The 13,112-nt window shown below is 41.3% G+C and overlaps 1 protein-coding gene across 21 annotated transcripts in view; it reads left to right on the forward strand.

Annotated features, from left to right (window-relative positions):
• The window catches only part of LOC121589311, a 191,142-nt gene that overhangs the window by 41,830 nt on the left and 136,200 nt on the right, over nucleotides 1–13,112 (forward strand). For all 21 annotated transcript variants that reach the window (XM_041908179.1, XM_041908137.1, XM_041908145.1 and 18 more), the window contains 2 exons: nucleotides 1,629–1,842; nucleotides 1,917–2,100. In XM_041908179.1, coding sequence (XP_041764113.1) covers nucleotides 1,733–1,842; nucleotides 1,917–2,100 — 294 coding nt within the window. In that variant the 5' untranslated portion in view covers nucleotides 1,629–1,732. The remainder of the gene's footprint in view (nucleotides 1–1,628; nucleotides 1,843–1,916; nucleotides 2,101–13,112) is intronic.

The following is a 13,112-nucleotide window of genomic DNA, read 5'->3' on the forward strand; positions in this document are numbered from 1 at the left end:
GACAGTCGATGGTTCCGTTTAAGATTCCCGTGATAAATGCCAGTCTGGCGTGCTCAACACGTTCGGCGAGAGGCGGGCAGCAAACACCTAGTCCTGTAGTCGAGACGACGCGGCCAATCACGAAGGGCGAAGCGCGTTGCCTTCCGTTGGATGGACTCTAGCCGCGCAAGTGCCCGAGTAGATGCTGGCCACCAAACATGCAAGATGCTAGCATATTCCAGCAGTGGTCTGATAAGTGCGCAGTACAGTGTCTTGAAACACATAGGATCACGAAGCTCGCGCGTCATGTTTATGACCAAGCCAAGAAGCCGATTGCCGATTTTTATTTTAGTGGTTTCATTTGCGTATCAAGTGGGTTTATTTAGGTAACATAAATAAACAATATGATTTACTTGGAGAAATAGTCATAGCATAGCTGCAGCATGATACCACCATCGTGTCCCTTACTGTAGCAGGACGGCAGGAAATCACCCTATTCTTATGAGAGTTCTGGTGTGATAGGAAGCATAGGGACAGGCGCCGGTTCAACCGCCGGATGGGGCACAGCGTTTGGATGTGGTACAGGTACAGGAAAATGAGCCGGGCAAGGAGCGGACACTGGTACAGGCACGGTTCTGTAAAGCGGGCAGAGTGAAACAAGTCTGAGTGAACCCTGTTTAGCTTTCACGTGGACGTGTGTTGCTACTGACCTCGTGTAGGTGACGGGAAATGAATCCTGGAAGTCTGAACGGTTTGGCAAAGGTTGAAACAATCAGATTAGCTTCCACATCTGATCCTTGAATAGGGACTGCTCCGAGCGACGCTCTGAAGAGCACCGGCTGCGTGCGCTGATGGAGTTTCCTAGTCCCAACCCCGCTCCATACCCGTGCTCGATCGCACACTACTGATGCTCGGTTTTATCACGCTGAGAGACTCATTTTTACTTTTTTTTTACACTTTTTATTTTACATCACAACATCACTCCGAAAGGTTTTCGTTTCATTAGCACGAGATTCACAGAATGGCGAATGACAGATAGAATACCGAGCCTCGGCTAATCCAAAGAGTAAAGCTGAAATCTCGGTTATTTTGACGGATGAGCTCGTTAACAGCTGTGTTGACGTATGCTCTCGGCATGTTGTGTTGCCGAGTTTCGGTTCAAATATTTATTTAACTGATATTTTAGTTTTAAATGGTACTAATTATCGGCTTCTGGGATTTTTCAACTGACATATCAGCAAGAATCGATAGAGCCGACGGATTTCGGCAGTTTTTTAACCGAGGTCGTGAAATATTTTTAAATGTGTCTGTATTACCTACCCGGGTAGGTGGTTACAGAAGTAAGGGATAGAAATTGATTTTATTTTTTAAAGAAAATTTAAAAAATTGAAAAATTCGAACTTTTTTACCGCTTTTAAAACATGTTACTCTAGACATTATATATATATATTTTTTTGATCGTTTCGATAATCCAAAAGTTATCATAAAAAGAATAAGCAAAACATACACGGGTAGGTGGTTAAAGAAATGAAGGTGAAGGGTAACTCCTTTCTATTTAGGAGTTAAAATTATTTTTAAAAAGATAGACAGATACACAATATAATCGTATTTGGCCTACAAAAGAACTTTTTTTTTTGTTTTTAAAACAGGACTTTCTAGGTCATTGTTCCATTCCAGCCTGAAAGTGGAGTACTCTCTTGATTACAAGGAATCCAGATATAGACTTCATCTGGATTCTTCTCATGCTCAAACAATGACCTCAACTGATCGTCCAGCCGGAGGTGCTCTAGCATTGCACTACGCCGCGGCTCGTGGGTGTCTAGATTGCGTTCGTTTACTAACCGAAGCTGCACCTGACATTAGGTAAGTAATCAATTTTATTTGTGCTTCATTGTGACGCAAGAAATTAATGAGGCGTATTGCTGATTTCCCTAAAGTGCTAATACACAAATGGACAATGATGTTACGCCAGTTTACTTGGCTGCGCAGGAAGGCCACCTGGAGGTTTTAAAGTTTCTAGTCCTTGAGGCAGGTGGATCACTTTACGTACGAGCTCGTGATGGTATGGCTCCGATTCACGCTGCGTCGCAAATGGGTTGTCTCGATTGCCTTAAGTGGATGGTAAGTAGTTGATTTCTCATTTTCTTAAAATATCCACGTTTTAACTTTCCACGTATTTGTTTATATATTGTATTTGGTAGCAACGGAATAGTGATGCAGTTTGTTTATGATAGAAAATTCAAACGATAATTAATTTGTCTGAGAAGTCGATACCGATAGCATTTTCAAGTAAAAATTGCATTTTACTTAAATGAGCTTAAATATCTCTCTTCTGAATTAGAAAACGGCTGATCAACGAAGTTTGTCATAAATCTTCACCTGATGATGCTTGAATTCGTCCTAACTAAAATGCCTAGCGTCGTTGAACTTTCCTAGCTTATATCCGGAACACTACAATCCAATGGCTTCAAACCTGGAGAAGATGCAGGCCATTCAGGCGAGCTAATGAAATGACGCAAAATCTCCATACGCCAATCCTAAATGATTTATTTTTTATGGGCTAGGGCTGAATCCTAAGACTAGCTAGGGCTGAATTGATATTGAGCAGCATGGGGTGTTTGTGTGTGGTGGAGAAAAACAGAATTTAAAGCCTTTAATTTTTTCCCGATGCATGTGGCTCTGGCAATAACTTCTTCTTCTTCTATTTGGCTTATTGTCCTACAGCAGAGATGTCGAAGATGTGTCCTTAGACAGGTATTTGAATGAAACTAAAGCAAATTGTAGATTACAAGTTTTGTGATATAGCGGGAATTGACCAAATTATGTTATAAAATAACTTTTACGTTAAAACAATACACATACCAATTATTCACTATAATCCGTGTTTGTGCGTGACCGTCCCGCTCGGCCGCCTGTTTCGAAGAGAGCACGATCGTCCTTCCGATCGTCTTGAGTCGCCTCTCGGGCTTGCTGAGTGACCAGCCAGTGAGAGTCGAACTATTAGTGTAGGTTGGCAAATTTTGCCCATTTCGCCCTAAAACGCCTGCATTACAACGAGATAGGTAAATTGGGTGCTCTAATTTTTATCCACCGATGAAGAAGATTTATACTTTCAGTCTTAAGGTAGGTGACACATTAACGCCCGCGTCCTGCCACGTCCACGATGGACTTGGACTGTTCTGCCTCACTTTGTGGGAACAGAATTGGAATCAAATTTTGCCCATTTTGTATGGAAAAATTTGTTCTGTGTAGGGAACGAGTCGCAAGTGTATCAGTCCCCATTGAGCCGAAGACTTTCTCACTCACTCCACCTGTCGATAAGCGGTAGCAACACTCTCAGCCGCATTAATAAAAGAGAGTCCCTCTCAAAAACAATATCTGCACGTGGAGAGGACGTACCCACAGCACGTCCCGGCTTTTCTCGATTTATGTATGACTTCGGTTGAACTTCGTGAGATTTGGACAGGCCGTGGACGCTAGTTTGTCAGCTGACTAATAGTTCGATAAACGAAGAGTTAAGTAAGTTACTAATTGTGGCTGTTTTTGGGAACTTTTGGGCTTTTTTTTGTTTTCGGCGCTACTTCCGCTACAAGGTCTTGGCCTGCCTCAGGAGTGTTCGAACCCGCTCACGGTCTCGCACCTTCTTCTATCAGTACGCTACACAACAGTAAGTCATTGTAAATCTCGTATAGCTAGTCGTCATAAGTTAAGTCTTCCATTGTCCTTCCACACATACGGGGCCAAGAATCCTCCTGAGCATCATCCTCTCGAGCGCGGCCAGAATGGTTTCATCAGATTTGGACAGTGCCCATAACTCAGAGGCGTATGGGAGTACCGGTACTATATAGGTACTACATAGTCCCAGCTTCGTCCGTCAAGACAGGTTCTTTGAGTTGAACTGCTGTCTCAGACTGTAGAATAAACGGCAGCCAGCGTCGTTGGGGGACTTCTGCTCACAACTCATTCATGCTATTATCCTTGCTGACCCTTGAACTGACAAAGGTGAATTGTGAGACGACTTCAAAAGTACGTTCATGTGTAATGCGATGAGCGCACATATGGTACATACTGTACATCGATCAACGTCGCGGTAGGTTGAGATGAGCCGAGGTGGAATAAAACTTCGTTCGAGCGGACTTTTCTACACTTGATCGTCCAGGCGATCATAGAAACCTTTAGGAGGTTTCCCTTACTGGAAACGTTGGAGTTTAGAAGCCTTACCTTGGGTAGAGGGACATAACTAAACTCTTGAAATAAATTGGAAGGCGAAGTTTTAGGCAGCGTAACGTCCTATCTTGAAAGTCCAAACGAATCTGACTTGCCACGGTCGGGATTGGTTTTTTTTATACTCAACTAGTTAAGGCCCGGTCAAATCTACCGGATGTCCTCAAATTTCGAATTATTTTCAAACTCTACACGTTGCAACAACCATTACATTATCATAAAAATATGATATCGCACATGGTTCTAATTCCATTTGTACTCTTTTTTTCGACTTATGTTTCATACGTTAGGTAATAAGTAAAAGATGCTTAGAACATTTTCAATGTGAATTTTCCCAGTCGCAAATTTTAAAAAGGTTTCCAAAAACGCCGTCAATATTTCATTTTATTATCCTGATACTGGTATTGAAGTATTGAATGGAATTGATATTGGTGTATGAGACAATTGTTATTGTTGCGCAAAATATCAAATTTTAATAGTGAACATATACCCTCATATAACCATTCCAAATGTGTAGTTCTAAAATTCCTATCTAACAGGTTGGCTGATAAGTCCCCGGTCTGACACATAGATGGCGCCGCTAGTATTAAATGCATATTATTTTTATATAGTACCAACCTTCAAATGATTCGTGTCAAAATTTGACGTCTGTATGTCAATTAGTTTGTGAGACAGAGCGTCTTTTGTCAAGCAACTTTTGTCAAGGCCCCATATGAAGAAGAAAAAAGTGTTGTTCCACCAAGACAACGCACCATGCCACAAGTCATTGAGAACGATGGCAAAAATTCATGAATTGGGCTTCGAATTGATTCCCCACCCACCGTATTCTCCAGATCTGGCCCCCAGCTACTTTTTCTTGTTCTCAGACCTCAAAAGGATGATCGCAGGGAAAAAATTTGGCTGCAATGAAGAGGTGGTCGCCGAAACTGAGGCCTATTTTGAGGCAAAACCGAAGGAGTACTACCAAAATGGTATCAAAAAATTAGAAGGTCGTTATAATCGTTGTATCGCTCTTGAAGGGAACTATGTTGAATAATAAAAACGATATTGACAAAAAAATGCGTTTTTCTTTGTTAGACCGGGGACTTATCAGCCAACCTGTTATATTGTTATAGAAAAGAATGGTTCAACACTGTTATAGCCTTTCTTGATCAATAAACTAAATTTGCGTTTAATTGTAAACTACTTTATTTACTCTTCCCGCCCCACATTTTTCAGATTTTGCTTCTAATTTGACGTGTCCTTAATTATAACGTGGTTGTTATTAATCAACACCATAGTACGGTGATAGCATCACATGGTAGATATAGCCATCACTCTTGATAGATACAGTCAGAATCTTTTCAGCCCTCTTGGGCACGTTACAGTAAGCATAGTTTCATTGTGGATCATTCTGCAGTCCGGCTGATCCGGCTGAATGAAGTGCGCACGGTTGTCTCACCTAACGCGCAGTATGTTGCAGTCATGTTGCGCAATGAACCATCTCTCCCTTTGTTCTGGAAGGACATCCTGAAATAAGTAGTTCTTCCCGCACGCGAGCAAATCGTTACAAATTCAACTTTAACTTTCAAGCCATCAACATCCGCCGCTTTCTTGCTCGGAATTTCAGCAAGGCTTTTTAGCATATGGCCGCTTAGGGTCTCTCTTCATCCGCCTCTTATTGTCATGCGTTTTCCTTGTCCTGACTCAGCCAATATTGCAGAGTAGTAGATTTTAGGCGGTCCCGTGGTACGTGGTCGTCAACTCGAACGACTCAATAACATGCCCGTCATGGGTTCAATCCCATGGACCGTCCCCCCGTAGCAAGGATTGACTATCCGGCTACGTGGTAATGAATTAAGTCTCGAAAGCCTATACATGCTGGCATGTCCACATAGGACGTTACGCCAAATAGAAGAAGATTTGAGGGAGTGTACATGTTCGACGTCCTGGGTATAGCAACCCGTTTTACAGGACATGCTGTACCACACTTATCTGCCGATGACGACGGTGTATGTAGTATTCGAGGTGCTTAAGCACCAATAATGAGTATGATTGGCTTTATTAATGATTGAATGAGTTGGAATATCAACCATTACACAATTGAGCTATTATGCATAGTTTTCAAACATGTTTTTTAAATATTGCCTTGAATATCTTGATTTATAATGGGAAGGGGTATGAGATGGGACACGTTATCATCAGGTGGCTATTTTGCAACTTTATTTATTAAAAAAAAATCATTAAAGCCAATACCATGTGTTTTCAAATCGGTTGGTGTAAACAAAAAATCTAAGTAACCATTGCCCTCATTACCCGCGGGCTGGCAGTGTGGCATGGAGCAAGACCTTTCACAGCGTTGCTAAGAGAGCTCTGCTCTCACCGCTTTCTCTCTCTCGCTGAATGTTTACTCTCACGTCATTGTGGCGATTTTCGATTTTATATATAGTGAGAAGAAAATTACTGGAAGATGGCTGGCAGGTTATTTCTTAAAGGAATCTTAAACATTCATTCCGTAAACCAGATGCTATCGCTGTAGCTTCTACTATATGGAGTCTGGTCCGATGCTATTTGTAATGAAATTTTTGTTCTTACTTGTAATTCCATGTCTTTCGCATATTTCAATAATGTTTTGTGTTAATTTTTCATAAAATTGGTACGAAATACTTTGTTGAACTTCCATGAAAACTACAAGCCATCAGAGTTTCTTATTTTAATAGCTAAAACAAATGTGTCGAAATCACCCCACAAAGTGTCGATTTTACCCCATCATGGTGTCGATTTTAACCGCACTGCAGTCGTGACGCAAGAAAAAACACACTTTTTTATAATTATCAAAATGTTATAAAAATCAATCCAGGAACCGTAGTTTCTCGTAAGATGGTACATAATAATCAAAAAAGCTTTTTCGATGTCTACTAGTAAGTTTACATTGGCAGAAGGATTGCAATCAGGAGAAAACCTTAAGATGTCAAAACTACCCCCAGTTCCCCTACCAAGCTGGGCGTTGATGCTTGGAGTTCTGTGCCACGCGTGTGCCAAGGAGTTGTGGTTAGAATGATGGTTGACAAGAGAAGCGTGCTGCTTGTTTAGATAGTTCAATGACAAGAGAGCATGAAATTTCGCGATGTCACTTTTGTTAATAATGCCTGGCATCATGGCAGCTGACAACCACTGAGTGACGCAACTTGCGTCCTGACAGTTTTACCGCGGTTTGAGTGTTTTCGCTAGGAGATTGAGAACAAAGCACACGCGAAAAAGTTAATAGCAAATAAAAAATAGTAAAAACCCACCGAACAGTGCCGCGTTAGGTTTTGTATCATTTCTGTTATTTCGCTTAACAGCTTTATTTATACTGTTTAGTTTAGTTGATGGTGTGTGTGTGAGACACGATCGACGACCCGTCGAATAAAATTGAACCTTACAACAAGTTGCTATGGGGCGTTCCTGTGATACAATCGTTAACTCGAACAACTGAGTAACATGCCCGTCATGGGTTCAATCTTAGAATGGACCGTTCCCTCGTAGCAAGGATTTGGCTATCCGGCTTGCGTGGTAATGAATTAAATCTCGAAAGCCTTGCATAGGCCGGCATGTCCACGTAGGACGTTACGCCAAATAGAAAAGAAGCAAGTTGATATAATTGGGACCGAATAATATCCTTTCAGTAAATTTCTTTAAAGTAAATTTCTAAACCTTGTTATGAACCATTTCAATGCACTTTAGATTGTTCGCTTTTTTCAAAGGACTACGTAAAATATCGTGACGAAAGGATGTAATTTTTTTTTTGTGAGTGCAGATAGCGGAAGTGTTTATGAAATGAGTAAAAGTGATTTTCAAAGACATTAGTCAGGTGGACCCTCTAATTCCAGGACAAGGACATACCCGGAATGGTTTAACGACGAGGAAGGAGAGTTATTGTATTATTGTCTACTGATGAAGGACAGTCGCTACCAGACCCGTTCATCGTCGACAATAGTCTACAACAGCATGTTGGACGACCGGTACCCAACGGGACAAAAGTAGAAAGCTTGGAGCAAAATAATCGTTTGTCTTTCTCTATTCTCTATACCGCGCTTGATTACACTCATGCGCGAGCGCTCGAGTATATTCTCTCAGAACTGAATATTCGCAGTTCAACCCGTGCAGTGCGAATGCATGTGTCAATGTGCAGCGAAATTCGTCTCTGTATCTCATTCCCCCACCCCCAAAAAACCACATTCACTCTCCGCGCACTCTTAAAATTTTGGCGCGCACGCTACGTACAACACAATACAAAAGGTCATTTTAACCGCGCGCACTGATCAAAGTCGCGATGGTTCAATCGGAACACCGACGCTCCAAGTCAGACATTTGGTGTGAAAGAAAAAGTTTTTCTGACCATGGGGGCCTTCACGGTTCTAGTTAGTTTTTTGTATGGAGTTTGACAGTTGGAGGCTGAAATCATGTAAACACTCCATACAAAACCACACAAAAAACTAGCCTGCAATTTTCAGTCTAGCTTATTCTAGCCACAAAGCTAGAATTAGATTCGAGTACCTGCTCGAAAATACGGGTTTGTTTACATTTATCCCAAGGTGCATTAAAGAGATCTAGTGGTGGAATCCGGAGTAAAAGTGTATGTAGTCCAGGTAGTCTCATAGCATGTTTTTTTTATAACCAAATTTGAACGTCACTTTTTGGCAGGATGGGTGAAAGCTTTAGCTCAAACAAGCTTTCTCGAAGCTTGACGAATACACAAAACACTCTTAAAATCTTCATTCAGAACCAGAAGCGATAAAAATCAGCCTTCCAAATACATACACCTTAGGATAAGCTCACCTGTATATTGTACCAACTTAGATAGTTGCTCGAAAACTGATATACAATGCAAACAGCTGACAGGCTGAAATTTCAGCCTACGAACTTAAAACGGAAAGGGCCCCCATATCGACAACACACACGCGACGACACACATCGCCACATCGACCGCCGTCGATGGAAATTCTACATTCTTCTGATTTTAAGCAACAAAAGTAGAACGGGAAGTAGAAGCGTACTTCATATTCTACTTTCCTTACTACTTTCGAGCGTTTTGAATCGCTTGGGTAGAAGGTAACCTAATTAATACAGGGTTTTACAAGTCATTTTGCAATGTGTCATATTTTGTCGAGCACGAAATTCATTTTGATCTTAATGCGTACTGGTTCAATGTTAATTTTATCCCGCTCAAGTTTAATGTTGATAGCCCTGCCCAAGCGATTCAAAACGCTCGAAAGTAGTAAGGAAAGTAGAATATGAAGTACCCTTCTACTTCCCGTTCTACTTTTGTTGCTTAAAATCAGAAGAATGTAGAACATGTGGGTTCCAGGAAAGAGCAAAAAATGAATTCTCGCGTGTACACACACACACACACACACACACACACACACACACACACACACGTGACGACTCACTCACGCTTACGTTCTTGTACTACGCCCCTCCCCCTTCTCACTCGCCCCACAGATCTATTTTTAGATCATCACACTTCCATCGACGGCGGTCGATGTGACGATATGTGTCGTCGCGTGTGTGTTGTCGATATGGGGGCCCTTCACGATTCTAGTTAGTTTTTTTGTATAGGGTTTGACAGTTGGAGGCTGAAATCATGTAAACACTCCATACAAAACCACACATAAAACTAACCTGCATTTTTTAGTCTAGATTATTCTAACCTCAACGCTAGAATTAGATTCGAGTACCTGTTCGAAACAATGGCAAAACAAGACGTTGTTTACATTTACCCCAAGGTGCATAAGGTGGTTAGGTGGTAGAATCTAGAATCAAAGTGTATGTAGTCCAGGTGGTTTCATAGCCTTTTTTATAACCATTTTTGAGCATCACTTTTACAGGACGGGTGAAAGCTTTTGCTCAAACAAGCTTTCTGGAGGCTCGACGAATACACAAAACACTCTTGAAATCTTCATTCAGAAGCTGAAGTGATAAAAATCAGCCTTCTAAATTCGTACATTTTGGGAAAAGCTCACCTGTATATTACACTCAATTAAATAGCTGCTCGAAAACGGCTATAAACAGCTATCTGTAAACAGCTGACTGGCTGAAGCCTATGAACTTAAAACGGAAAGGGCCCCATGGTCAGAAAAACTTTTTCTTTCACACCAAATGTCTGACTTGGAGCGTCGGTGTTCCGATTGAACCATCGCGACTTTGATCAGTGCGCGCGGTTAAAATGACCTTTTGTATTGTGTTGTACGTAGCGTGCGCGCCAAAATTTTAAGAGTGCGCGGAGAGTGAATGTGGTTTTTTGGGGGTGGGGGAATGAGATACAGAGACGAATTTCGCTGCACATTAACACTTACATTCGCACTGCACGGGTTGAACTGCGAATACTAATTTCTGAGAGAATATACTCGAGCGCTCGCGCATGAGTGCAAGCAAGCGTGGTATAGAGGATAGAGGGAGACAAACGATTATTTTGCTCCAAGCTTTCTACTTTTCTTCTGTTGGGTATCGCGGTGCAGGTTTTCCTGCATTATTTTACACATTTTGACAAATGTTTTGCACAAAAACGGAAATAGGAAGACTTTAGTTTTTGAATGATGTGTTGTTTGACCCATAACTCGTTTTATTCACTGAGTAATTAGCGTTTGAAAATGCACTCTAAAATTGTTTACATTTCGTTCACCACTGTGCGTAGCGCCATCTGTCAATTCCAAGTCAAATCTAAAATTAATAACGAAATAATACCTACCAATTCTTTCCTCCTCCGTGCTGCAACCCGTGTCCCTTCTGTTATCCTCCTTGGCCCACTCCAAGTGATTCCCCGTAAATTTTATCCTAAACTCATGCTTTGCCTTAATTGTGCTCACTATGGTCATACCAGGCTGAGATGTAAAACCTCACAGGTATGCCACAATTAAGGTATCCCTGTCCATGGCGAATGCACTGCTCCACTGAAATGGGTTAATTGCAAAGGCAACCACAATTCTTTTGACAACTTCTGTCCATTTTATCTCAAAGAACAAGAAGTCATTAAATATAAAATTGATTACAGCGTGTCTGTCTTTGAAGCACGAAAATACATAGATTCCCAACTACATAAAAAGAGCGCAGTCCAACAACGGCTCACTCGCGCTCTAGTTGTGTCTCCCAATCCACAAACTAACGTTGCTCCTTCCAATAAACCCGATTTTAGAGACGAAGAAAGTGCCAATTTTACAAAACTAAATGAGGAACTTTTGAATAAACTTACTCCATCTGTTGCTACCCCTGACCCAAAAGACGAAATTATTGTCCAACTGAAACAATAAAATGCTAATCTAAATAAGAAAATTGATCTACTAACAGAAACTATCAAAAACATGCAAATGGAACAAACCAAATTTATAAATCTATTCAATCAAAACGAATCGAGTTAAAAAAAAGATCAATCCGAAGAGTCTATTTTTGCTCCTCGTCCCATCTGAACGGAAGCAAACCGACTTCTTCAAAGGCGCTTAAAAACGAGCTCTCTCAAAGGGCTCTTCTTCCTCCGGCGAAGAAACCTCCTCGCTCCCGAAAAACCCCTTCACAAAAAATCCTCCCCATCCCTCATCCCTAAGCCTTTCTTCTCCGATCCCCTCATCTCCGAGGGAGAGGAGCCCAGCCCACCACTATATAATTTCTATGGCGTCGACATCACCGTCCGCCACAACCGATTGCCATGGTTATACAGCAGAACACATCACCAGCAAATTGGACCACAGCATCGACACCATCCTCTCACCAGGCTGCGATTGCTAGCAAAAATTGTCAAAATTCCTTCGTATAACTAGCCTTCATAAAGAACTGCAACCTAAATCATAATCGAAATAAACAATAAAATAAACGTATAGCTTTAAATAAATCGAGACTCCCCGCTATAAGATAACTGCAATCCACAAATGGCTTGCAAAGAAGAATTTTAGTTTTAAAGCTTAGCTCAATTTTAAATAAAATGATATGTGTTGCCATCCCAAGGATTCCATTTGAGAGCCGCACAATCCCACTACCGACGGATTCAATGCCCGGCAACACACACTGCCCACGGGCCTGCTCATGCCCGAATACAGAGCCGATATCATACAATTCTATCTTCACCATTAACGTAAGAGGATAGGCTAACAGCACGAACGTATTCGAAAGTTATGACTACTTCACTCATCTTCTTCTTCTTCTTCTTTGGCACAACAATGGTTGTCGGTCAAGGCCTGTCTGGTACCCATTAGTGAAGTGAGCATGGCTTTCAGTGACTTGTTGTTACTATAGCAGGATAGTCAGTCTTACGTATGGGAGCACAGTCTATTCAGGGCTCGAACCCATGACGGGCATGTTATTAAGTCATACGAGTTGAAGACTGTACCACCAGACAGGCCAAACTTCACTCATTAAAATGGCATATGGCAAAAGGGACAAAGAAAAGTTTCCTCACGGCTACACATGTTCGCTAGATACGTTGTCTATGCGTCTCGCTCGGTATCACAGCGGCATACGACAGGTAAGCAGTACAAATGCTGCTACCTGATACGCACACATGTTTAACGAACACAGCTATTCGGTTCGGCTCAGTAAACGTCGGGTGGAGCTTTTGTATTCGGCGAATATAACATAAGTTAAATCTTTGATAGTGTCTTAGCTCACGGGATGGCTATACACTTATTCACGAAAAAAAAAAAACAAATAAACAAATAAACAATTCGTGTACTATCAATTTAGTGAGCCTTTATATTTTTTAATGATTTTTCATTTCCAGATTAAACCCTTCATCAATAGTTAGTTTTATCGATGAACAGCGATTCACCAATTTCTAGAAACATTTTACGATAAATTCTGATCTTCTTCTTTTTTGGCTCAACAACCGTTGTCGGTCAAGACCTGCCTGTAACACTTGAGAGCTTGGCTATCAGTGACTTATAAATTCTGTTTATATA

This window comes from Anopheles merus, chromosome X (assembly GCF_017562075.2).
Source record: "Anopheles merus strain MAF chromosome X, AmerM5.1, whole genome shotgun sequence".
NCBI lineage: Eukaryota > Metazoa > Arthropoda > Insecta > Diptera > Culicidae > Anopheles > Anopheles merus.